The sequence below is a fragment of the Desmodus rotundus genome, unplaced genomic scaffold (assembly GCF_022682495.2).
Source record: "Desmodus rotundus isolate HL8 unplaced genomic scaffold, HLdesRot8A.1 manual_scaffold_304, whole genome shotgun sequence".
NCBI lineage: Eukaryota > Metazoa > Chordata > Mammalia > Chiroptera > Phyllostomidae > Desmodus > Desmodus rotundus.
Window position 1 is genome coordinate 10,683 of NW_026527373.1, and position 22,474 is coordinate 33,156.

At 62.4% G+C, this 22,474-nt stretch overlaps 2 protein-coding genes across 3 annotated transcripts; both read right to left on the reverse strand.

Annotated features, from left to right (window-relative positions):
• Positions 1–905: 905 nt before the first annotated feature.
• C1QTNF12 (C1q and TNF related 12) lies at positions 906–5,377 on the reverse strand. Its single transcript, XM_024554879.4, has 8 exons — positions 4,748–5,377; positions 2,780–2,896; positions 2,591–2,702; positions 2,343–2,494; positions 1,803–1,911; positions 1,508–1,592; positions 1,247–1,325; positions 906–1,126 (listed from the first exon to the last, which is right to left on the reverse strand). Exons 1-8 carry the CDS (start codon positions 4,913–4,915, stop codon positions 1,028–1,030), a joined length of 921 nt encoding a protein of 306 aa, XP_024410647.1. The 5' UTR covers positions 4,916–5,377; the 3' UTR covers positions 906–1,027.
• Positions 5,378–9,080: 3,703 nt separating this feature from the next.
• UBE2J2 (ubiquitin conjugating enzyme E2 J2) lies at positions 9,081–21,007 on the reverse strand. Of its 2 annotated transcripts, none has more exons than XM_053917811.2 (7): positions 20,832–21,007; positions 17,175–17,305; positions 14,531–14,571; positions 11,034–11,136; positions 10,812–10,950; positions 10,340–10,420; positions 9,081–9,740 (listed from the first exon to the last, which is right to left on the reverse strand). In XM_053917811.2, exons 2-7 carry the CDS (start codon positions 17,303–17,305, stop codon positions 9,456–9,458), a joined length of 780 nt encoding a protein of 259 aa, XP_053773786.1. In that variant the 5' UTR covers positions 20,832–21,007; the 3' UTR covers positions 9,081–9,455. The 2 variants fall into 2 exon arrangements, with proteins under 2 accessions (XP_053773786.1, XP_045046666.1); XM_045190731.2 differs by lacking the exon at positions 20,832–21,007 and adding an exon at positions 19,690–19,835.
• Between the last annotated feature and the right edge of the window lie 1,467 nt (positions 21,008–22,474).

The following is a 22,474-nucleotide window of genomic DNA, read 5'->3' on the forward strand; positions in this document are numbered from 1 at the left end:
CCTGCCCCACCTCCCACGCCTGTGCCCTGAGCCTACAACCAGCCGCCCAGACCCAGCCCTCCCTGTCCCCTGCCCCCATCTGCAGGATAAGGGCACCCTTCTCTGCTCAGCCTTGGAATTGGGGTCTCCAGGTCCTGATGCAGTGGGGCTGAGCCCCACCCCCGGGTGTCTACAAAGGGGTCAGGGGCCAGCCTCATGCTCTCGTGGCGGGGGGAGAGCCGCCTGCCCAGGGCGGAGGTGCCAACCAGAGAAGGCGTCTGGACAGCTCTGCAGAGGCCTGGACGTCCCAGGGCCAATTTACATTCTTCCATCTGGGTTCACTGCAGCCCAAATGGAGTGGGGGCAGGGGCCCTGAGTCCACAGGGCCCGCAGGTGGGGTCTTGGCTGCCCCACCTGGTGCAGTTCGGGCCCCATCTTTGGTGGGGGAGTTTGCATCCACCTGGTGTGGCAGCCACTGAGAGGAAGGTGGTCAGGAGCTAGGTGCCCTGCTGGTCTGGGCTGGGACTACCCCTATCCAGCCTGTGCACACCTGGGCACTCGAACACCTCCACCTTCACGTGCGGTGCCTGTGGCCCACACACACGTCTGCTCCCCATGCATGCCCCCACAGGATGAGGCCCTCTGAGGGGTCCCCACCTCACCCCCTGCTCCTCAGACAGCACTTGGCAGCTGGGCCCCATGCTGCCCACCTGGAGCTTCGAGTCCCCCAGGCTGAATATGTCACGTGGTGGGCAGGGCTGAGCAGGGGCCTGGATGGACATCTGCCTTGGTCCTCAGGGTGAACGTGCAGCCCAGCAGACACAGGGGTGTGGGGGCTGGACACTCAGCAGGAACCTCAGCCTCCGAAACAAAGCCCACTCCCCACCCCCACAACTGCATAGTGACCAGGCGGCAGGGAAGGCTGGGGACTCTTTATTGCTGTGACCACTCGTTCAACAGAGGGCGGCGGGGCTGGGCGAGCAGCAGGGGGCTCCCCATGGCCCTGAGGGCCCTCTTGTTGCAGCTCCTCTGGGAGCCACTGGGCCCCTCACGTGCCCAGCAGCAGGCCGGAGAAGCTGGAGCCACTCTGGATGGTGAGGGCCGCCCCGGAGCCGTTGTCCACAAAGACGGAGGCGTACTGTCCAGCCTGAAGACACCCCAAAGTGGACGTCACCGCCCACAGGGCCCTCCCGCCCACAGGGAGTGCGTGGAGCGCCCACCAAAGCCTGTGGGCCCGGGGCCCTGCCCCCCAGACCCCCAGCCTCACCTGAAGCTGAAGCAGCCCCTGAACCAGCACCGTGAAGATCCTGCCGCTGCCGTCCAGGCCCGAGATGGCCTCCAGGGACCTGGACACAGTGCCCAGGGTGAGGGCGCAGCTGCCCAAGGGCCTGGACCCCACCCAGTGCTCAGTGCGGCCTGGTTGGGGTGGCCCCCCCTTTCCACAGGCAGGACAGTCCCCACTCAGGCCCCCACCCCCAGCCCCCGCATCCCCCCAGCACTGAGGTGGCCCCCAGGAGGGCCCACTCACGTGTGGCGATGGCACAGGGACTCGATGCAGATGAGTGCTCGCACTGTGTCCCGGGCCCGGGCCCTGCCCTGCAGCCCCCTGCGGTCTGCAGAGAGAGCCAGCCACAGTGGCCCTCAGGGAGGGCAGAGCAGAGAGGCAGGGGCTGGGGCCGAGGGGCCCCATCTGAGCCCCCAGTGGGAGCTGGGTTTGGAGCAGGAAGCAGCTGTGTGATGGGACCCAGAACTGGGGACTGCAGTGCCGGGGCCCACCTGGGAGGGCCAGCCCCCCGCCCTGACCCTGGCCCAGCCCCGCTCACCCACGTGCAGGCTGGCAGAGAACTGGAAGATAGCGGCCACCGGGGCTGTGAACCGGCCGGAGGCCAGGCTCAGGCCAGAGCCCCGCAGGAAGGCACCCTGGGCAGCAGGCTGCAGGGACAGCAAGTAGGTGGGTGTCAGGCTGCAGGGCCTGGACACCTGGCCTGGAGGAGGCACCTGCGACTGACAGCCCCTACACAAACACACCCCAGGGGACACCACGCAGGGCATGATCTGTGTGTGCGCCTCCCTGGACCGCTGGCCACAGGCTTCAGGGCCCAGAGGTGGAGGAGGCCCCAAGAGCCCCCACAGGACAGACACCCTGCAGGCTGGACACCTCAGACCCCACTCAAAGGCCTGGTGCAGGATGGGGATCTAAGGCCCAGGGGCTGCTCCCCTGGGCCCCCGCTGCATGCCATGTGCCCGTGGTAGCTGTGGGCCCACTCACCTGTGGAAGTCACCCCAGCATCCTGCCCCCAGCAGTACCCCCGAGGCATCCAGGGCTTACAGGCCCCTCGGGTACCCCCCTACGGCCCACTCACAGCCTGGAAGCCCTGCAGCTCCACCAGCGTCTTCTTGTCCACCAGCACAGGACCCTTCAGCCGGCAGTGGAAGGCCTCAGCCACCAGCCACCCGCCTGTCCCCTCAGGCAGCAATGAGCCCCAAAGCCCCGAGAACCGACGCTCAGTGGCCTCTGTGGGGACAATGGCGGGGGCAGCAGGTTGGGGTCACCCCAGGCCCTGGGAGACCCTCCTGAGCCTCTCGGAGGGGTGAGGACAGGGCACCTCACCTCTCAACGTCTCCCGAAACTCTCGCAGCAGAGCCTCTCGCGTGACTTCTGCCCCGGCAGGCCCGGGGGGACCGGGGGGACCGGGGGGCCCTGGAGGGCCGGAGAGGCCTCGCTGGGGGAGGCAGGAGGACATGAGCGTCCTGGTGGGAGCCACAGCCACCCAACCCTGGGCTTAGGCGCCAGGCTCACCGACTTCTTGTCTCGCCCTCGGCACCGCTTCCGCGAGGTCCCATCGTCTGGCCTCCGGATGAAGTTCAGCCAAGTCGTGTGCGCATCTGAGAGCTCAGGCCCCGAGGCCTCGGGTGGCTGCAGGGCCAAGGCGCAGGGCTGGTGTGCTGACCCAGGCCCTGCTGGGTCCTCCCTGTGGCCCCAGGGCAGCATGGCCACCCCCAAGGCCCAGGCCGCCTTGGGCAGCACTTGGAGCAGGCACAGGAAGCAGAGGAAGCAACACAGGCCACTCCTAGGGACTCAGACCAGGGCCTCAGGCAGGGCGTCAGCTTGGGCCTTTTTGGAAGCCAGGCCTCACGTCTGGACACCATGACTCTGGCTGTGTGCTGGAGGCACCTGTCCCTTCCCACCACGCCCTGTCCCCACAGGGGCTGGGCCCTGGGTGGGGTGGGAGGTGCAGGACAGAAGCGAGTTTCCCAAGGGTCTTTCTGAGAGTCCAGAGCCCCTCCTGCTGAAGGGTTGGGTTAAGGGCTGGAGAAGTGTCCCAGAGCTGCCAGAGACCCTGTTCCCAGCCCTCCCACCGCCCTCCTAAGCTCCTAGGCAGCTGGGAGAGACAGGAATACCCTGCCTGTGTCCAAGACGGAGACCCTGCTCAGTTGGGCGTGGGCTGGACAGAGAGCCTGTGTCTCTGAGAAAGTCCAACAGAAGCACACACCACAGGCAGGAGCAGAATGAACACTGGCCTGGCTGAGAAACGGCCACTGCCATGGACAGATGGCCTCGAAGCCCCCACTGCCCCCGGGGCACCATCCCAGGCCCAGCAAGTGCAGCCCAGCAGTCAGCCCTCAGCCCCAGACGCAGTGACAGCCAGGCCCCAGGGCAGCTCGTGGCTGGGGAAGGCTAGGCTCTCTCCCAGCGGACCAGACAGGCCTCCATCCTGGGGAACTGGGAGCGGCAGGCAGGGTAGGGGTGCCTCCCACCCCTGATCTGGGCCCTATCAGGGAAGGAGAGGTCAAGAACACTCAAAAGTCCCTTGATTTCTGCCTCTGCCCTTGGCCACCATGGACTCTGGCTGTGCCTGAGGTACCCAGGGGCCCCGGAGAGGCAGGTGGGGGCAGGTGGAGGAAGAGCAGGGGCCCTGACATGTGGGGAGGACCGGGGGGCATGTGCCACACGGCCCAGGGCACCCCCGAGGCCCAGCCCTGTCCGCAGACTGTCCCAAGCACTTGCTGGGTCGGCAACCACGCTCTCCTGGCTGGCAGGGCCCCGGGACTCTCTCCTTACCGGCCCATCTGGAAAACGGGGCCTCGGGCTCAGTGCGTCCGCGTGGGCTGAGCGCAGCCGGGCTGTCGGCCACAGAGACGCCCTTGGGCAGCAGGAGGCCAGGATCAAAGGCACAAGGGCTGGCGGGGGGCCTGTTCTGGCAACTGCTGCTCCCCTTGCAATCCTGTGGCCCGGGGGGGTCAGTTCCAAGACCCCTCAGCAGATCCTCAGGGCGGGTCCTCAGGTCTCAGAGGACCTGGGCTAGAGGGACTCTAAGGACCGGGAGCCCTGGGGGGAGTGCTGGCTGTACAGCAGGGCTGGGGGCGAGGGCCTCGGGGAAGCACAGGGTCCATGCCAGCCTTGGCTGCTTCCACTCTGGGAGCGGTGGGGGAGGGTTCCCAGCAGGGGGCTGCTGGGCAGCCAAGGAGCAGACTGCCCACGCCTGCCCACCCCCCACCCTGAACTGGCGATGACACCTGAAGGCCGCAGTCGTTCCCCCCTCCCCACACCCCTGGGAGGCCCTGCCGTGGCCCAGCCCCAAACCCTTCTGCCTGTGGATCCTGCTGAAAGCCCCACCCCACCAAGACGAGAAGGGGGCCTGGAGAGCCCAGCAGGCAGAGCGGTTAGAGCGGGCAGAGCGGGCAGGTGGGGGGACGGCCCCACGAGTCCAAGCCCCCAAGCCAGCAGCAGGCAAGCCCTCGCCCACGTGCGCTGGTCCGCGCATACCTTATGGGAGCCAGGCAGCACCTCGCTGTTGGCCACGGTGGTGTTGGGGGTCTCAGTGCGCTGGCCGGGCTGCCGCGTCCTCTTTTGCTCCCGCCGGGCCCCGACGCCCCCAAGGAGCATGAGCTGCAGCCAGAGGAGGGCCAAGGACGCTGCCCAGGCCCAGCGCATGGCGCCGGCCGGCGGCTCCGGACCTCAGCGGAGGCTCAATGCTGCGCGGAGGGGTGCTGCTGCGCACTCATGGGGGCGTGCAGCCGCTCAGAGCCCCCGCGCGGAGGCGCAGCCCCGGCATATGCCTGGTCGCTGCTGGTGCATGTCTGTGGGGCACGAGCCAAGCGCGGCGGCACGACGGGCACCACGATGGGCAGACTGCACGAGGGACGCGGCAAGATGCGCTCCTGTCCCCGCGGGCCGGCCAGTGCCGGCTTTCGCTCACACGCGCAGTGCCCTCGTTGCCGGCGCCGCCGCCAAATAAGCCCTCCCCTCCGCCGCAAAGCTCGCGGGCTCCAAGGGGGAGGGCTCACACGGATGATCTGTCAGCGGGCTCCCAGGCAGGCCAGGGGCGTGTGGACAGGGTCCTGCACCCACACTGACCACCGCGCGCCTCGGCACTTGAGAAGCTGGAGTCTGCACCTCCTGGGCCCTCCCACGTGCCTTGGAAACATCCCCCACCCCTTCCTGGGAGGCGGACTCACCCTGGGAACCGTTAACAAGGATTCGCCCTGCCCCCCATCCCAGCTAAGCTCCTGGCACCTCACACTCGCCCCTTCTGGCAATGGGCCAGGAGCCCTCGGGTGGAGAGCTCACAGCCCCATCAGCTCCTTCCTGTGACGCACCCCGCTCAGCTCTTGGGGATCCTTCTGGCCCTGCCGGTCTTCCTGCCCCGGGCTCCTGGTTATGCCCCAAAGTCTGGCTGAGGCCCTGCCCCACAGAAAAGCATGACGACCAGGGAAGGAGGGCAGCTGGCCCACCAGGCCCCTGGCCCTGTGCCGGCTGGGGTGACCCTGGGTGAGCATGCCAGCAGGGGACTGATGGGTGGCCCTCCATGGTGTGGCAAGAGGCCCCTCCTCTTCCCAGCCAACCCTTACTGCCTGAGGGGCTGCTCTTACCCCCTGGGCCTCTGGGCCCCAAGCAAGCAGGCTGAATGGCAACTATCCCATGGGCCAGGCCCTGCGGAGGTCAGCACCTGTGTGAGCTCCTGTTCCTGAGCACCTCGGCTGGCTGTGCCCTGCCAGAGCCCGTTCCCTCCACAGCCATCCGGCCCCAGGAGGGCGAGTGGTTCCCTCCAGCTGGACCAAGCAACAGCGGGCATCTCCAGCAGGTGCCGGGCTCTTCCTTAACTACCTCCAGGCTGCGGCAGAATAGCCGGGGCCAGTTCAAGCCTCTAGGCCCTATGGGCTAGCTGTCCCAGCACCGTGGGGGCCCAAGTGGGGCCCGAAGCCAGAGCCCAGACCCAGGCTGCCAGCTGCTGGCCGGGTGGTGCCGACCAGCAGTGCCCAACCATTTTGGCACCAAGGACTGGTCTCATGGAAGACAACTTTTCAGTGGAAGGGGACGGGAGTTATGGGGGTGGCTTTAGAGCCTGCCACCAGGTGTTGCTCAACTGTCACTGGCCACGCACCAGTTGGGTTTTGACTGAGCCTGCAAGCCATTGCTTTGTCACGGTCCCTATGCAGTCGAACCCGCAGCTGCTCCCCAGCGCCCGCATCCCCGCCATCTCAGCCGCACCACAGATCCTCAGGTGGCAGCTCTCAGGAGGACTCGTGCTCTAGGAGAATCCCATCTGCCCAGAGGCGGCAATGGGGAGGGCAGACGAAGCTTCACTCGCCTGCCCCGGCCCTCGCTGTGTGTCTCAGGTCCAAACAGGCCACGGGACCAGGAGGGTCCCTGGGCTGCGGTCTGGGTGGGGAGCAAGGCCAACAACGGGGCAGGGCCATGGTTGGCTCTCAAAGGAGCTACTGCTCCCACTGCTGCCTTGAGGAAAGTGGGGGGGACACTGGTCCGGGGGACAGCACAGAACAGCCCTCCAGACCCTCTTTACTGGTAATTTCTGGACATCTGCCAGGAACAGAGGAGGCAGCCCAGTGGAAGACCCCACCTGCCGTCAGCTGCAGGCACAGCCCCCAGCCCAGACAAGCTTTCAGAAGATGTGAGGCATGTCCACCCAAGGATGCTTGTCCTCCTCTCCTGGGTCAGGCGGAGGTGGTCACACACATCCAGGACAGTCGTACCAGTTCTGGTGGCCCCCCAGCTCACTGGTGACGCCTCAGCTCCCTGGTGCGACCTGTGCCCAGCACCAGGTCAGAAAAGGCGACCCAGGGGACTGCCAGGCTGCCAGGCCCCTCCTGGAGGCCAGGCACCTGTCTGCGTCACCTGCGTCCTGGTGGCCGTCCTCGAGGCCCGTGTGGGTGCCAGCAAGTGTGGCTGGCAATGTGCCTGTGAGGGCTGTAGCCCTACAGCAGATGGCTCTGCCGCTGGACCGGGAGCCATGGGGCAGAGCCAGGACAGGCTGGGCCTCCAACTGTCCCAACCCCAGGGCACCCGGGGTCCAGTTCGCACTCCAAGCACCTTCGCCAGCAGGAAGCAGTGCTCCGGCCACTGGTCAGCATGTTGGCCCGGCTGTGCTCTGCAGCAGGGACCCTGTGCCCTCAAGCTTGGGCCTGGGGAGGGTTCCAGAGGTTCCAGTGTCCCCGTGACAGAAAACTGCCCCCAGCTTTCTGGGGTCCCTCCCATGTCCTGAGAGTTTCTAGGGCCAAGCCCCCCTCCCAGGACAGCCCTGGAGCCACTTGGGGAAGGACAGCTACGGGCTGCCCTGGTGGGGAGGCTCAGGCCAGTGCTGGTGTCCTCACCCACCCAGTGGACACCCTGGGGCCTGTGGGAGGACAGGACCACGGCGTGCTGGACACAGACCCCCACAGGAGACTGTCCTCGTGGCCTACAAACAGGACTCGCTCCAGCCCCTCAGACCGAGACCCCTCGGCGTGAGAGCCTTGGCCTCAGGAGGGGGACGCAGGCCTCTGCTCCGCACCAGAGGCGGCGCCACACGTGTCCTTGAACACTGGCGTCGTTGGGCTGTGCTCCCTCGATGGAGGCCGACTCCAGCACACGGTCCACGCAATGAAGACTTCGGCTCTGCCCACCGGCGGGGACATGCACGGCCAAGGGTTGGTTGGGGTGGCCTGAGGACACAACCGCCCTCCAGTGGGGGCTGACCTCGAGAGTCACAGCTGGGCCTGGAGGCACCGTCGCAGGCTCTGCCCAGGGCGCCCTCTGCCCACCACCTGCCAGATGAGAGTGTGGACCACACACTAACCCTCAGACGCGCCCTCAAGTCAGCTGTGGCCGGAGGGCAGGCCCAGGAGCGCAGCAGTGCCACCTGGTCCACGGTGGGTTTCGGGACCCAGTGCCTGCACAGCTGCCCAGGCCGAGCCCACCGCCCACCCACACGCCACTCAGCACACTTCCACCCACAAACAACACAGGACTTAGGAACAAAAATATGACGACAGGTTTTTTTCACAAGACTGAGTTGAACACACACAAGTAAATTACAGGGCAATTTTAAATAAACTGATCGAAAAACAAAGATGCAGAAACCCTGGCCACCCTTCAGTGTCCCTGCTGGCCCGAGCAGGGTCACGGCGTGGCCTCTGCTGGCTCCCCAGTGAAATCAGTAAACGCAGACACAGAATCCAAGAAGGTCAGGGCCATTGGTCCCAAAACTGAGGTGATGCCCACAGGCTCTGGCCCGGACCTTGGTTGGCCGTGTCCTCTCAGGACGGCCTTTGCCCTCTGTGATGCTCTATGCCCTGCGTCCTTCTAGGCAGGGCCAGTGTCCGACACGGATCCATTGTGAAAAGGGACATGAGGGCCTACCTTTTAGGCCACCCCATGGTCTGGACCAAGTGGGAGAGAAGCTCCAAAGTGCACGAGGCTCGCCTGCGTGTGGGGGACCCTCTGGGGATGCTGGCGTCTTCCGCCTGCACAGGACAGGAGGGGGCTCCTGGGCCACCTGGACCCAAAGAATTCAGAGCAAAGACCGTAGGGGCACCAGGACCTGGAGGGGCTGAGGCCCCACTGAACTGGGCGACTCCCAGCCACTTCCGGAAGCGAAGGGCGACACCCTGTGGTCACCGCGAGCAGACCCTCAGCTTCCAGTTGAACCAGAGCACAGGCTCTCCCGGGAGGTGCCCGACCCCCTCTAAGGGGCCACAGCCCGTCTCCAGGGCTCACCCACGGCCGACTGGCCCCTAAGCCCACACAGATGAGCGCAGCTTGGGACCAGCCACTGCCCAGTGGGTCAGAGCCCTGCTGGACTAAGAACGCACACAGAGTGTTTGATAGGCATTGAGTTTTGTATTTTTAAGTGACCAAATCTATAAAATGAAAAACAGATTTACTAAAACAGGTCCAAAAGACGATACAGGAGATGCGGTATAAAACCAAAGCATGAGGCCCCTCCTCCTCGACCCCCGAGCTCCACAGACCCTGAGACCCCAGGGAGGACAGGGGCCGGGAACGCACGTATGAATATATCAGATCCAAACCACACACTCTGGCTGTTCTCGTTTTCCTCTCAACGTTTTTTAAAAAGCTAACCCAGGAGTCAGGCAGGTCCGCCCTGTGCTCGACCGTGCGCCCTGCCAGCCAGTGTCAAGCCTGGGCCCAGCGTCCCTCGTTTTCGACCCCCTCTGTGATCACTGTGTGCAGCTCACTCCTGGGCGATGCTTCTCAGCACGTATTTGACCGTGTAGGCAAAGGCTGCAAACCCAACTATAACAAACAAGTTCGCCAGGGCACCGCCCAGGAGTCCGTGGTGCCGGTTGGCCTGTTGGAGCCCCGCGAGGTGCGGCCCCGCCCCCGGCGCGTGCCCGTTGAGGAGCTGAAGCCCGTTCTGGCCGTGGTGCGTGTCCCCGTCTGGAACCACGTCTGGAAGGGGGAGCGCCGGGGGCCTGCTGCTGAGCTCGTCTTGTGCTTTCTGTTTCTGTTTAATCTCCTGAGAGAACAGTAGCAAGAAACAAAGGGGGATGTAAGTAAACCAGACCCTCTGGGACCAGAGAGAACCCTGCGGTCCCCCACAAAGACCCCAAAACACAGGTGGCTGCTGGGCTCACCCCTGGCACCGCCCTGCTCTGCACATGTGCAGGAAAAGTGAGCTGGCAAACCACCAAACCTGTGCATCACAGGCCCAGGCCTGAGCCAAGCCCTAGGAGTCCAATCACTACAACCTTGAACTGCGTGTAGCCCAGCCGCCCTGCTCATGGCCGCCAGGACCAGCAGGTATTCCATCCCTCACAGCAGGTCCTGCCCCACTCGCGGCCCACCCAGCACCTTGGCACCCAGGTGGCCAGCTCCACGCCTTGTCCGGACAGGCCCAGTCCCCATGCCCCCCTGACCTCTCCCAGACCCAACCTCCCATCCCCCACCCCCAGTCCTCGGGCGCCTTGGGGGGCAGGTCTGCCGCACCTGACACAGTGCGGGCACAGGCCCCCCTTCATGTTCTCTGTCCGCGGGACACGTTTCCTCTGGGAGGAACTCAATCTGAAGGTGTTTCCCACCTGGGGAAGCCAAACTCACGGCCACTCTCACACTCACCTCCACGACCTCAGGAAAGAGCTCACAGAAGACTTTGTCTTTCAGATTGAATGCTAAACTCTGGGCAGCCAGCTGTCTCTTCTAGGAAGAAAGAGAAGGGAAGTGTCACCCTGGGGCTACCCTCAACTGTCTGAAATCGTCACCGCTGCTGTCTTCCTGTTGCTGGGCACCCTGAACATGCTCACTGCTACCACAGGCTACCTTATAGTCACAAAGGCTTATCTGTGGCTGTCTCAGCACCAGCTCATGACGACCACCTGGATGCTCACCCACACAGCAGAAAAATAAACACCAGTCAACAAGAGGGTGGAGCAGGCACTGTGCCTGGAGGCAATGCCCTCAGTCCGCAGGGCTGCCCAGGAAGCCAGGTGGACCCAAAGGACCCCAGGGCCCGAGGTCGCTCCCTGATGCTTGGGGAACAGGGACACAGGCAGGGGCCCCCAACACACCAGCCGCGCTCCCCGCCCCTCACTGTGAACTCTGACGTCTCTATGCTGCCCAGGGTGGGGCCCTTCTCCACCATGAAGCTCAGGAGCCCAGTCAGGATGGTGGAGACGGACCAGGCTGGGTTCCACGTGTCTGGGTGGAAATCCGTGATGGAAAGACACAGCCTGTAAAAGAGGGGCCCACTCAGCAGAGCACACACTTGCCGTGACCCTAGACATGCTTCTGGAACAGGGCAGAGACATCTTACCTCGTATTGCACTTGAACCTTCCATTAGGGGTTATCATATAAATACTAGGCGGTTTAAAGGGAAATTCTCTGGGAAAAACTAGCTTTCCGTGGTAGTAGCCACCTGCATCAGAACAGAGAGAGAGCCTGTCACAGAGCAACTCCAGGGTCTTGAGCCTGCACCCACCCCCACCCTGGCCTGGCCCACAGGCCCCCCAGCCCACAGCACAGCCCTTGCCCCCCCACCAGGTCCACTGTCCTGCACTGTTGCTCCGCCACAGAACTACATCCAGCAGCAGGCCAGCCTGCCGTTTCTCCACCTTAAAAGTAACAGCACACAGCCCTGACTCTCCCACCGTCTGCTTCCTGCCACCTGCACCCTCCTGTGCACAATCCCTGGGCAGCACGCCAGGTTGCTGTCTCTCCAGGTCACCTTCCACCACTCGGGTGTGGCCACATCTCAGGCCTCCTGACCACTCCTGCCCTGCCCCCCAGAGGCCTCCTGTCTTCACCCCCAGTGCAGGACGTCCAGCTCCTCCAGTCCTGCCCCCAGACCTCAGTTCTAGGGCCTCACCTGGACCCACAGGACACAGGAGAACTGTGATGACTCTCCAGGTGACAGGGCAGACCTCTGGGCCCCTGTCCAAACCCTAGACCCATGTCCAGGCCACACTGCCCCGGAAGGTCCAAGCCGGATGGATTCCTGCTGCTTCCCTCAGACAGCAACTCCATTCTCTCCATTATCCAGACTAAAATCTAGGGTCCCCCACCCCCATCACACCCACTCCATCAGCACAGCCTGTCGGCCCCACCTGCCAACTGACCCAGAACTCAGCTGGCTTCACCACCTCCAATTCTACCCAGGCCTCACACCCCTGGCTTTTAGGCAGCCCCCGGGAGCTTGCCAGAAACGCAGAGCCTTGGGGCCACCCCAGACTGGCGAGGCAGGTGTGTATGTGTGCATGCGTGTGCACACTCAGTGAGGCTTGAGGAGCACGGTCCTGTCCTCACCCCCAGGCACAGCCCTGCCTCCAGGACTGGCACACACCAGTCCCACACACCCACAGGGCTCTCTGCTCCAGGCCCGTCTTGAGTAGGGCCTGCCAGCACCTGTGTGGCTGCAGTGCCCCGGCCACTGTGCCCCGGCTGCCTCACACGCCTGCTGCCCCTTCCACCCCCAGGGTCACCGGTGGGGCCAGCTCAACAGGCAGACAAGCCCACCAGCAAGAGAGAGACATGGCGCTCAGAGCCCAGGCACACTCAGGGTCACTCAGAAAAGCCCGAGCCCTGACTGGTGCAGCTCGGTGGACTGAGCTGCAGCCTGCAAACCAAAAGGTGGCCGGTTTGATTCTGGGTCAGGGCACATGTCCGGGTTGTGGGCTGGGTCCCAGGGTGGGGTGGGAGGGCCACGAGACACAATTAATCCACGTATCTCTCACGCACATACATTTCTCTCCTTCCCTTCCCTTCTCTCTAAAAATAAGTAAAATCTCCTTTTTTAAAGATTTTATTTATTTAGAGGAGAAGAGAAAGAGAAAGAGATGGAGAGAAACATCAATGTGTGGCTGCCTCTCATGCGCCCCCCACCAGGGACCTGGCCCACAACCCACGCATGTGCCCTGACTGGGAATCGAACTGGTGACTTTTCAGTTCATGGGGCTCAATCCACGGAGCCACACCAGCCAGGGCCAAAAATACATAAAATCTTTTTTTTTAAAAAGAAAGAAAACCAAACTCAAGGCACACACACTGACCCAGTGTCCCCCCTGCCCAGTGCACGGAGAGCCACCACCTCGGGCGAGAGCCGGCCAACACCCGCTGCCCTCAGGCCTGTGCAGGAGCAAAGGGCGAACAGTGCAAACTCAGGGAGAAGACAGCCCACTGCGAGCTGCACACCCCACACCGCACAGAGGGAGTTCTAGGAGGGCCTACTTTGGAGGGGAGCCTCAGGAGGTGTCCCCAAAGGCAAGAGGAGATGGGGTGCCAGGGGCCTGCACAGCTTGCATTCCAGGGTCCAGGTGGCAGGGTGCCTCCAAATGTGGACGGCTTCTGCAACTAGGGCAACAGTCCCACGTCTTCCACCCTGTCCTGCCCATCCCCACCCCTCCCCCTGCAGACGCAAGTCAGCAGCAGGGAAAGGGACTCCTCCCACTTTACTCTTTTTAGGGTGGAGACCGGGTCCTTTGCCCCCCCATGTAAACTGAGAGTGAAAGTTTCAGTACAAGCTTGTGCGTGCCCACAGCAAACTTTGTCAGGGTCGGAAGTCTGCGGCAGCACTGGGTAAGTGGGGGCAGCTGTGAACTGTAGGGGCTGGCTGTGCCAGAGAGAGCAGGACAGTGTGGGCCCGAGCAGGGACAGCAGTGGACATGGGAGAAGAGGGTGAGAGACCAGGAAGGACAGGTTAGTACGCCCAGGAGCCAGAAGAGGAGCAAAGGGGGAGGACAGTCACACTCTCAGGGTCCACAAAGGCCCAGACACAGAGCCCACACAGACACCCCTGACCGACAGGTCCCTAGGAGACCCTGCTGAGAGCGGGCAGCAGAGGGCAGTGCTGAGCTGGGGGGGGGGCTCCCAGCTGGTTCAGTCAAGTTTGTTAAAACAGGTGCCTGTACTTACTAAACGCTTTACCGTTCTGAAGCCATCTTTGCTGTATTTTTAGGAACCCTGCCTGGGCAAGACTGTCAGCAAGGCCATACTCGGCTGCTGGGCACTGGGATGCTCCCAGTGCTAGTAACACGCCCACCCTACACACCACTTCTGCTCGCCCATTCCCTGGAGCAGACCCTCCCAGAGCTGGGACCCTGGCAACAGAGGAGTCCTGTGAAGCTAGTGGGTGCCTGCGAGAGCTCGGGCCCTCCTCCTCCTCAGCTGCCGACTCTGAGGCTCTCCCAGTGAGATCGTATGCAAACCCCGCACATTGCTCCGGCCCCCTCAAGGCAGAAGCCAGGTGGAAAGCTCAAGGTACTGCCAGCCTGGCTGCATGCAGCTGTGCCCTGGGCTGGCCTGGCCACGACTCACATCCCTACCAAGGGACCTGCTGACTGACAGCTCCAAGGTCTACTTTGTAAACAACACCAGGACCCCAGGAGGCACCAGCAGACCAGTGTCAGCAGAGTCCAGAGTCGGGAGAGCAGAGGTGCCCGGTCGACCCAGGGCAGGCCCTGTGCACACCCGCCATGGCCCCACTGAGTCTGCGGGACTCGCCCAGACAGAGGTGCCAACACCCGTCTTCCCTGGGACGGCACAGACAGCAGGAGGACCCACATGCTCCACTCTTCACCCCGCCCCGACCCCACAGGCATCGGAGACTCAGTGGGACTCCAGTACTTAGGGATGGTTTCCGAGACACACGGACAAAACCAAGCACAAACTTCCAAGACTTGGAGAAACACTAGGATGAGTTCCAAGTAAGTCCAACGTGGAGAGAGTATTATTTACATTTACATCTTGCCTTTAACAGGCAAGATCTACTCAGGATGCAAAACTGCCCCTTGCTCTAACCCAGAGCAACGACTTACCTTCGTAAGCAGTCTTCTCAGGGCCTCGGACCACGTAGTGCCTGCGGGGGAGAGAGCAGTCAGTCAGCCAGCTTTGGGGGACGGCAAATCCCCCCAGATCTGCACTCCTTGAGTCACTCCAAGGCCAGGGCTTTGCAGACCACCAAAACCAGACATTCACCAACATTCAGGTCGAGGGTCATTCAAAGCCCTTCATGCTCTGGTGCAGCCGACACTTCTGTCACTGGGCGACAGAGGCTGTCCTCAAAGGCCCCACACAGTTCTCCATCTCCACAACACAGCCCGAGCGCTGACCCTCTCCAACCATTAACACCCGCTAAGAACTGTTCAAAATTTAACTTCACAACGTTCTTGGGCAGCGAGTGGAAGTCTGTATTTCCCATCATGCAGTGCGCTAGGCAGGGGACAGCTAGTGACACAAGATGGCTGTGCTGCCCAGGGCTGATGTCCTGCAAGAACCAGACTCAACCCTGGAGGAGCTGCCCTTGAGCAGGGGCAGCGGGATGGCCAGGACTGGCCCCACGGCCCACGCACAGCACCAGGTGGCGCCCGTGCCCGTGCTCCACGCGCCGGTAACCAAGGCTTTGGCTAGACATCAAGAAGCTTTTGGACTTACGAGTTTTCAAACATGAGAGGAAACCACCAGAGAGAAAGTGGACGTCAGTCCCGCAGAAACACCATATCAGACACAGCTGTGCATGCTGTGCCTCCCAACACCTCCTCCCACCGGGACAGACAGACACACACACACATACGTGTCAACACGCAAGTCAGACACCTGCTATCTGCTGCTTGATACATTTTACTCAAACAACAGCAGCAGCAGCAGCAACAACAAGCTGTGATCCTGTGTCAGCGGACCAGGGCGCCCTCAGAGCTGACCACAGGACACACCCAGGACAGTGGCCTGAATCTGTCACTGCTCCGATTCCCCTGCCACTCTGAGGACACGGGAGAAGAACAGCGCCCAAGTGCTGAGGCTCCAGCAGTGCTGGGCCACCAAGTGAGGCCCAGGCAGCACAACACCCAGAGGACAGGCCTCGCCCAGGAACACGCTCCCTGCTCTGTGGCCTGGCACTGCGGCCTTCCCCGTGGCCGGGGCTGGGTCTGCAGAGGAAGCCTGTTTTCCTGCGGGGGCAGCTGGAATTCTGCTGGGTGCCAGGCAGAGGTCCTTATGAGCCCTGCACCATTAAAATTTTGCACTGCAATAAACCTTAGCAGTGTGTCCTCCCAGCAAGTGATTGAACCTCGGGATCCCAACCCTCCACAGGGAGGAGTCGGTCCCTGAGACTGCCCCAGGGCCACACCTGGTTTTTGTCGTGTGGGGGCAGGGAGAGCTCTGCAGTGACACTGCCATCACGTCACATGCTGAGGCCCATATCACCCTGAGAACTACCCCCACCTCCCAGCTCTGTCCTTATCTGTGGGCCCAAGAAGGGGAACCCAGAACCCTTGGACACTTCTCCCATCTGAAAAAATTTTTAACTCAGTTAAATCTTTCTCCTTCAGATTAAAAAAAAAAAAAAAAAATTTAGCCCTGGCTGATGTGGCTCAGTGGACTGAGTGCAGGCCTGTGAACCTTTAAAGGGTCATAGGTTCAATTCCCAGTCAGGGCACATGCCTGGGTTGCGGGCCAGGTCCCCAGAGGGGGATGCACAAGAGGCAACCACACACTGGTATTTTTCTGCTTCTCTTCCTCCCTCCCTTCCCTCTCTAAATATTAAAAAAATATTTTTAAAAATATGAAATAAAAATAAAAAATAATTTAAGTATTAAAAAAATTTTTTTTAAAGATTTGATTTACTTATTTTTTTTAGAGAGAGGAGAAGAGAGGAAGAAAGAGAGGGAGAAAAACATCAATGTGCGAGAGATACATGGTTGCCTCTCGTACTCCCCCAACTGGGGACCCGCGTCACAACCCAGACATGTGCCCCGACCAGGAATCGAACCGGCAACCCTTCAGTTCACAGGCCAGCCCTCAATCCACTGAGCCACCCCAGCTAGGGCAGTACTTTTAAAAATCAAAATGTAAAATACTCTTCAAAGGGAAAATGCTTCTTAGCATTTTAGCCTTAGATCTTATTTCTGACAAAATCACCAGCAAACCTGGCCAGGGCAGGTTCTGCAGAGGCATGCAGCCTCCTGACCCCACACTTTGACACAGCAAAGAACTTATTCTGAAGCGAATGTTCAGAAGGCATAGACCCCTCATGTCACCAGTCTGGGCCAGTGCCACAAGCCGCAGGGTCAGAGCCTCTGTCCCCTCTGTCCCAGGCTCTCCAAGGCTGAGCAGGCTCCTTCACAAAGCCCACAAGCAAAGAGCAGAGAAGGAAGGGGTAGAAATACAGCTTCTCCTCCAACAGCTGTGAGGCCTGAGTCAAAGCCCCCTATCACGCACCCCAGACCCAGACCTCTCCCAGGAAGGACCCTCTCCAACCCAGAGTGCAGGGGTCAAGGTCAAGTTGTTGTGTCCCGGACGCCACCCACTGTGAGTGTCTGCAGGCCTCACCATGTCTACCGATACCTCAGACAGGTCAGGCGCCCCTTTCCGAGCACCATGACGAGGGCACCAAGCCCACTGGCCCAGACCACAGGGAACCTGGGTGACAGGCAGTGCGGGGTGACTGATGACGCAGAGTCTTACCATTCAAGAATGTTGGAAGGGAGGGGCTCAGCACAGATGTAAGGCACCGGGTCTTTCTTAATTCGAAGGTAGTCCTGTTTCAGTCGCTGAGTGGCTGTAGTCGGCGCTCTCTTAGTGCTGTTGTTGCTCATCTATTGAAAGTAAACACGCACATTCACAAGGTAAAAGACACAGAGACACCGTGTCTCCACCTAGAGCATGTCTCTCATGGCCCCTGGACCAAGACCTGTGGGCTGTCCAGACTCACCCACCCACTCAGACACCAACGGTCTTGCAGCTTCGCCTTTCTCGTCCACCCTGCCACAACCTTCACTCAGATGCAAAGAGTGTTTTAAAAAAGACCTGATCCACTTTCAAGTGCTCACGGGTGGAGGTGTCTGAAGCCTGGACCGGACCCTGGGCCACCGCACACACTGCTCCAGCGCTGTGCTCCGGGACACCACAGCACTCAGGACATGCCTGCAGCAGCCTCCGCAGAAGCCCACCGTCATATACCCAGCACACGTGCCACTGTCACAGTGCGTGGAAGGAACAGAGGAGCAGAGAGCCTCTCTCTGAGATCTGACAGGGACAGGGAACCCTAGAAAGACTCAGGCGCATGTGCTGGGCAGAACAGGAAGGAAAGCCTTCCAGGCAGAAGGCCCAAGAAAGCACTGTGCCCAGGAAGAGCACTGGGCCACTGCATCAGGAGCCACAGCGCATGGCGGCTAATAAGGCCGGCGAGGGAGGCCAGGCCGCGGAGCAGTGCTCCAGAAAGGTCTTAGGCCCAAGTGTTAAGGTGCACCAGACCTTGTAGTAGAAAGGTCACTCCGCTGGCTCAGAGCAGGATGGATGGGACAGCACGGGACAGACAGGATGAGATGGGAGGGACAGGACAGTGCAGGACAGCACCGAAGGCTGGGGACCAGGAGTGAAGCAATAGCCGTGATGCAAGAGAAAGCACGTGGCCTGGGTCACCTCTGCTCTGCTCCAGAAGCAGAGGGGATGGTGGTGGGGAGACAGGGCACCCCACTCTCACAGGCACCAGAACAGCTCCAACCTGACCGGAGTGTCTCATAACTAGAGGAGGTGAGAAAGTTGTGCTGCTAACACTAAAGTGTGGAAGCCACTGGGCCAGCACACGACCGCAGCACACGACCGGAGGACAAGTAGGGTGTGCAGGGACAGGAAGGCGGACTGAGTGTGGGCAGCAGAGGAGGAGCCATACCCCCCCACTCACCCCCATGCCCCCGACACCCTGCCACTCAGCATTCCCAACTCATCCGGCTGCAGCACTGCACTTGGGTGGCCAGGCTCTCTGCACCCTAACCCCCTGCCTGTACAAACTGCAGTCACCCACCCCCATCACGCCTGCCCCCCCTCAGTCTTTGCGTGTTCGGTTTCCTAGGGACAGCCAGGCTTGCTCCTTCCCTCCCTTCAGCCTGTCGTCACACCACCTCATCAGAGACATCTGCGGACTCCTGCCCAGTGCCTGGTTGAACCCTCCCTGGAGCTCCATCCGCACTGAACATCCAGCTTGGTGGGCTTACAGGGGTCTCCCTGCATGCACCATCGCCCACCCTGCTGCTTGCTCTGGATCCCTCACCCCTAGATCCTGCTCCACCCCTGCCCATTCCATCCACATTCACCCTAACCCAGGGTCTCTTTGCTTTTCCCTTCACGACCTCAGCAACCTCCCAACTGGCCTCCTGGCTGCTAGTGTCTCCCTGTTTCAGTCCATCTTGGACTTTAAGTCTTAACTTTGTCACTGAGTTCTGGTCACAACCTTTCAAGACCCCCTCACAGTCAAACAGAAAAAGGCCAGCACCTCCCCCACCTCCCAGCCCCCAAGGCAGTCGTCTGAGGTCCAAACCCCCTTCTCAGGCTTCCCAGCCTCCCCGCCTTCCTGGTCAGAAGCCTCCGCACTGGCCTCCCCTGGTCTCCGTCAGCCCAGCCTCACACAGTGCAGGTGCCCGGCAGGCCCCGCAGAGACCCCGGGGTGCCGGGAGCAGCCACAGACCAGCCTGGGAGGGAAGGTCCCCCCACCACACTGCTCCCAAGCCCCCAGCCAGGTGGCTCACCTGGGCCCACACCCAGGAGCAAACACAGCAACCACCCAAAAGCAGAGCCACCACAGTCTTCTGTTCCTTTTAAACATTTGCCCCGAAGAGAACGTTCTGCTACAGGCGTGACCCTTGACTGGATGATTCCAACAAAACCTACAGGAAACGACCAGGAAACTGACCAGGCCTGGCCAAGCACAAGGTTCCCTCCCGTTCTGGCTTCCCGGCCATAATCCTTAAAAGCCGCACTTAGGACTCAAGCACTCAGCTCACTCAAAGGAAAGGGCTGCCTGCTCGGCCTCTTCAGGACCCCCCAGGGGTTTCAGGCACGGCTCCTCCTGGTCCCCCTCACACAGGCCCCTGCAGAGGCCATAGGCGTCCCAGGCTCCCTCCACACCCAGTCCCTGCAGGCGGCCGAAGCCCACAGGTGTCTACGGCGAAGAGAGGGAAGGCTGCTGTGGAGAAAAAGGCACCTGGAGCTGAAGGAGAGCAACCGGCTGCCAGCACACGGGCCGCCGGTCGCAGGTTGAGATGGACGGGCACCCAGCGTCCATTCCCCCTGCCCCTTCCCCTCGAGCTACCTCTGCCACCCTCCGGACTTGCCGCTCGGTGTCGGGCGTCGGCGTGGCAGGGACCTTGGACCGCCGACCGGACGGGCACGTGACACACCCGCCCTGGACTCAGAGAGGTCTCTGCGTCCCACCTGGCTGCCTCAGGGGCGGGACGGGGCGGCCCACCTGCCTGAGAACAGACCGGCCACCGAGGCCGGTGCTGCCAGGACGTGCAGGCCAGTGACCGCGGGCCGGGGCTCGGGCTCCAGCATCTGCACGCTGGGCCCTGCAGTTCAGGGACACCCGCAAGCCCCCTCGCTCTGACGCTGGACCACCCCAGTTTCGTCGCGGGGCGTGAATAAAGCCCTGCGCCCGGCGGGGGCACCTCGGCCCCCGAAGCTCCACCCACCGCGCCACCACGGCCTGGCCCCTCGATAGCTGCCGGGTAAGGACTGGGAACCGCAACTGATTTAGGGCCACCGACGTGACGTTAATCGAGACAGAGACCAGGAGTTTACACCCGCCCAAATAACCGGCAGACGAGGAGCTGTTCTAGGACCCGAGTCCCATTCCCGCTGCCGGGACGGAGTCACCGACCCCGGCTTCCCGCCCTCGCCGCCCGACAGTCCCCTCAGCTGTCACCCCAAGGGGCACAATCCCAGACGCCCTCACTCTCTGGGGACTTAGGAAGCAGTGTGCGGTGCTGTCGAGAGTGGAGCGATGGCAGGCTTCCACCCCCACCCCCAACGGACTCCCAGGACACAGTTCCAAACCAAGACCACCGCCAGCTCGTCCTGGAAGGGCCCGCCAGTGAGCCTCTGTGGGAGACCCACCGTGCCAGCTAAGCCCAAGCGGGCCGCAGGACCATCCCGGAGCGCCCCGCCGTAACCGACCTCGGGTTCTGCGCACGGAAGCTCCGGGCTGGAGCCCGCGAGCGGCGGGCCGGACGGGAACGGGCCGTCCAGGGGCCCCGAGGCCCCGCGTACCCTGGCCCCACTCGGGCCGGCTCCGAGGAGTGGGACGCGCGGCCGAGGCGCCGGCGCAGTCCCGCGGCGCGCACTTACCTCTTCCTGTAGCCGCGCGTGGGCCGCCGCCGCGCTCAGGATCGCCGTGGTCGAGGCTGGAGCAGAGAGCAAAGAGTGGGGCCCGCGCGGGACAGCAGCACGACCGCAGGGCCGCCGCCGCCGCCGCCGCCGCCACCGCCTCAGCCGCCTCAACCTCTTCAGCTTCCAAGATGGCCGCCCCTGAGGCGGAGCTACCCTCATTTCCGATTCCGGTGCGCTGCTAGGTGGGGGCGGCCGCTCTAGGCGGCCAGGAGGACTTAGCTCGTGTCTCGCTGCTCCCTCCTGCCCCGGAGAGGTGGGAACTCAGCGCGTGCGCACTGGCAGGCAGCTCTGCGGGGCGGGGCCGGAGATGGGAACAGTCGGCGCGTGCGCGCTGGCGGGCAGGTCCGCAGGCTTGTACTGCGAGCCCCTCGGCAGGTGTAGTCAGGTTGCCCTCACCCTCCCTGGCATCATCTCTCAGCCATATCCCCGTCAGGCGGGAAGTGCCGGGGGCAGACTGCCCGAACTGGTCCCGGTCCCCCACCCCGTACTCTCTTCACCCTAACACTCAGGGCCAAGGGGTTTCCAGCCCAGAGGAGGGTAGTGCCATCCAGAGAAAATCAGGCCCAGATAAAGGATGACCCTGGAGGTGCAGGCGTGAGCCGCGCCCTGCGTCATTCATCACTAGGAGCCGCCACCTTCCAAAGGATCGGCCCAGTCCGGCCCCGGGGCCCCGGTCCTCAGAGATCTGCCCACTCAACAGAGGCCCTCGGCTCGGTGCATCAGTGACCCTACTGGCCCAGGGCCCCTGAGAGTTAAGTCCTGGGCGCCCCGTGTCCGGCCTCTGCTGGAACCTGTGCCAGGTGGGGTCTGTCATGGGCAAGCCTGCCCAGCCCCTGCCCATAGGGAGAGCCATTCTCATAAAAATACCTCCAGTGTTTCCTGGCTGAATTTTCCACCCTGCCCATGAATAGGGACATTATGCAGCAGTGGACGTGACATTGAGGCTCGCTTTCCGCTCCCACGGTCCCCTCCCTGGCCCTAGGGGTGGGGGAGGCAGCGCTTGGCCACCCCGCCATGGGAATGGGGCTGAAGCAGGCAAGGGGGCAGTCAGGGCCAGGGCCAGACCAGGGTGGGGGTGCGGAGGGGAGGGTACTGTTCCCAGACAGCAGCATCTGGAGGCCTCTCCACCTCACATCTGCCATGCAGGAATGTTTGGAGGGACAGGGAGATGGCAGACAGGTGGGGGTGGGACGGCGGGTGTCTGGGAAGTGGAAGGCGGGGTAGGCCAGCACACTGCCCACCATACCCCCTTAAGGGACAGCCCAGGACAGGGCCATGCCCCAGACTGGGGCATCCCCCATAGGTTGTGCGAGGAGAGATGCTGCATATGGACTGTGAGGCAGGCAGTGGCCGTCAGCCTGGACAGATCCGGAGGGGCGGTCACCATTCAGGGCTGCATGGCTGTGCCCCAAAACCCAGCTCCTCACTCTAACCACAGCCCTGACTGCCTCTTGGGACAGGCTGACTATCCGCACGACCCCTGACAGTGGACACTGAGCACCTGCAGGCCCAGCCGTGACCGTGGGCCGGCAGAGGGTGGGTGGGCAGCCACACTCGCCCGAGCCTGGTGTCTCCAGAACCCCAGGACTAGGTCTGAGTGA

Excerpts from the sequence above, each read along its gene's own strand:
- C1QTNF12 (XM_024554879.4), bottom strand. The coding sequence starts at position 4,915 with ATGCGCTGGGCCTGGGCAGCGTCCTTGGCCCTCCTCTGGCTGCAGCTC. Across the intron at positions 2,897-4,747 it reads TGCTGCCTGGCTCCCATAAG|CCACCCGAGGCCTCGGGGCC; the intron begins GTATGCGCGGAC and ends TTGGCCCTGCAG. Across the intron at positions 2,495-2,590 it reads GTTTCGGGAGACGTTGAGAG|AGGCCACTGAGCGTCGGTTC; the intron begins GTGAGGTGCCCT and ends TTGTCCCCACAG.
- UBE2J2 (XM_045190731.2), bottom strand. The coding sequence starts at position 19,770 with ATGGACGCTGGGTGCCCGTCCATCTCAACCTGCGACCGGCGGCCCGTG. Across the intron at positions 17,306-19,689 it reads TTGCTCTCCTTCAGCTCCAG|ATGAGCAACAACAGCACTAA; the intron begins GTGCCTTTTTCT and ends TACTTTCAATAG. Across the intron at positions 11,137-14,530 it reads TGAGAAGACTGCTTACGAAG|GTGGCTACTACCACGGAAAG; the intron begins GTAAGTCGTTGC and ends GTTCTGATGCAG.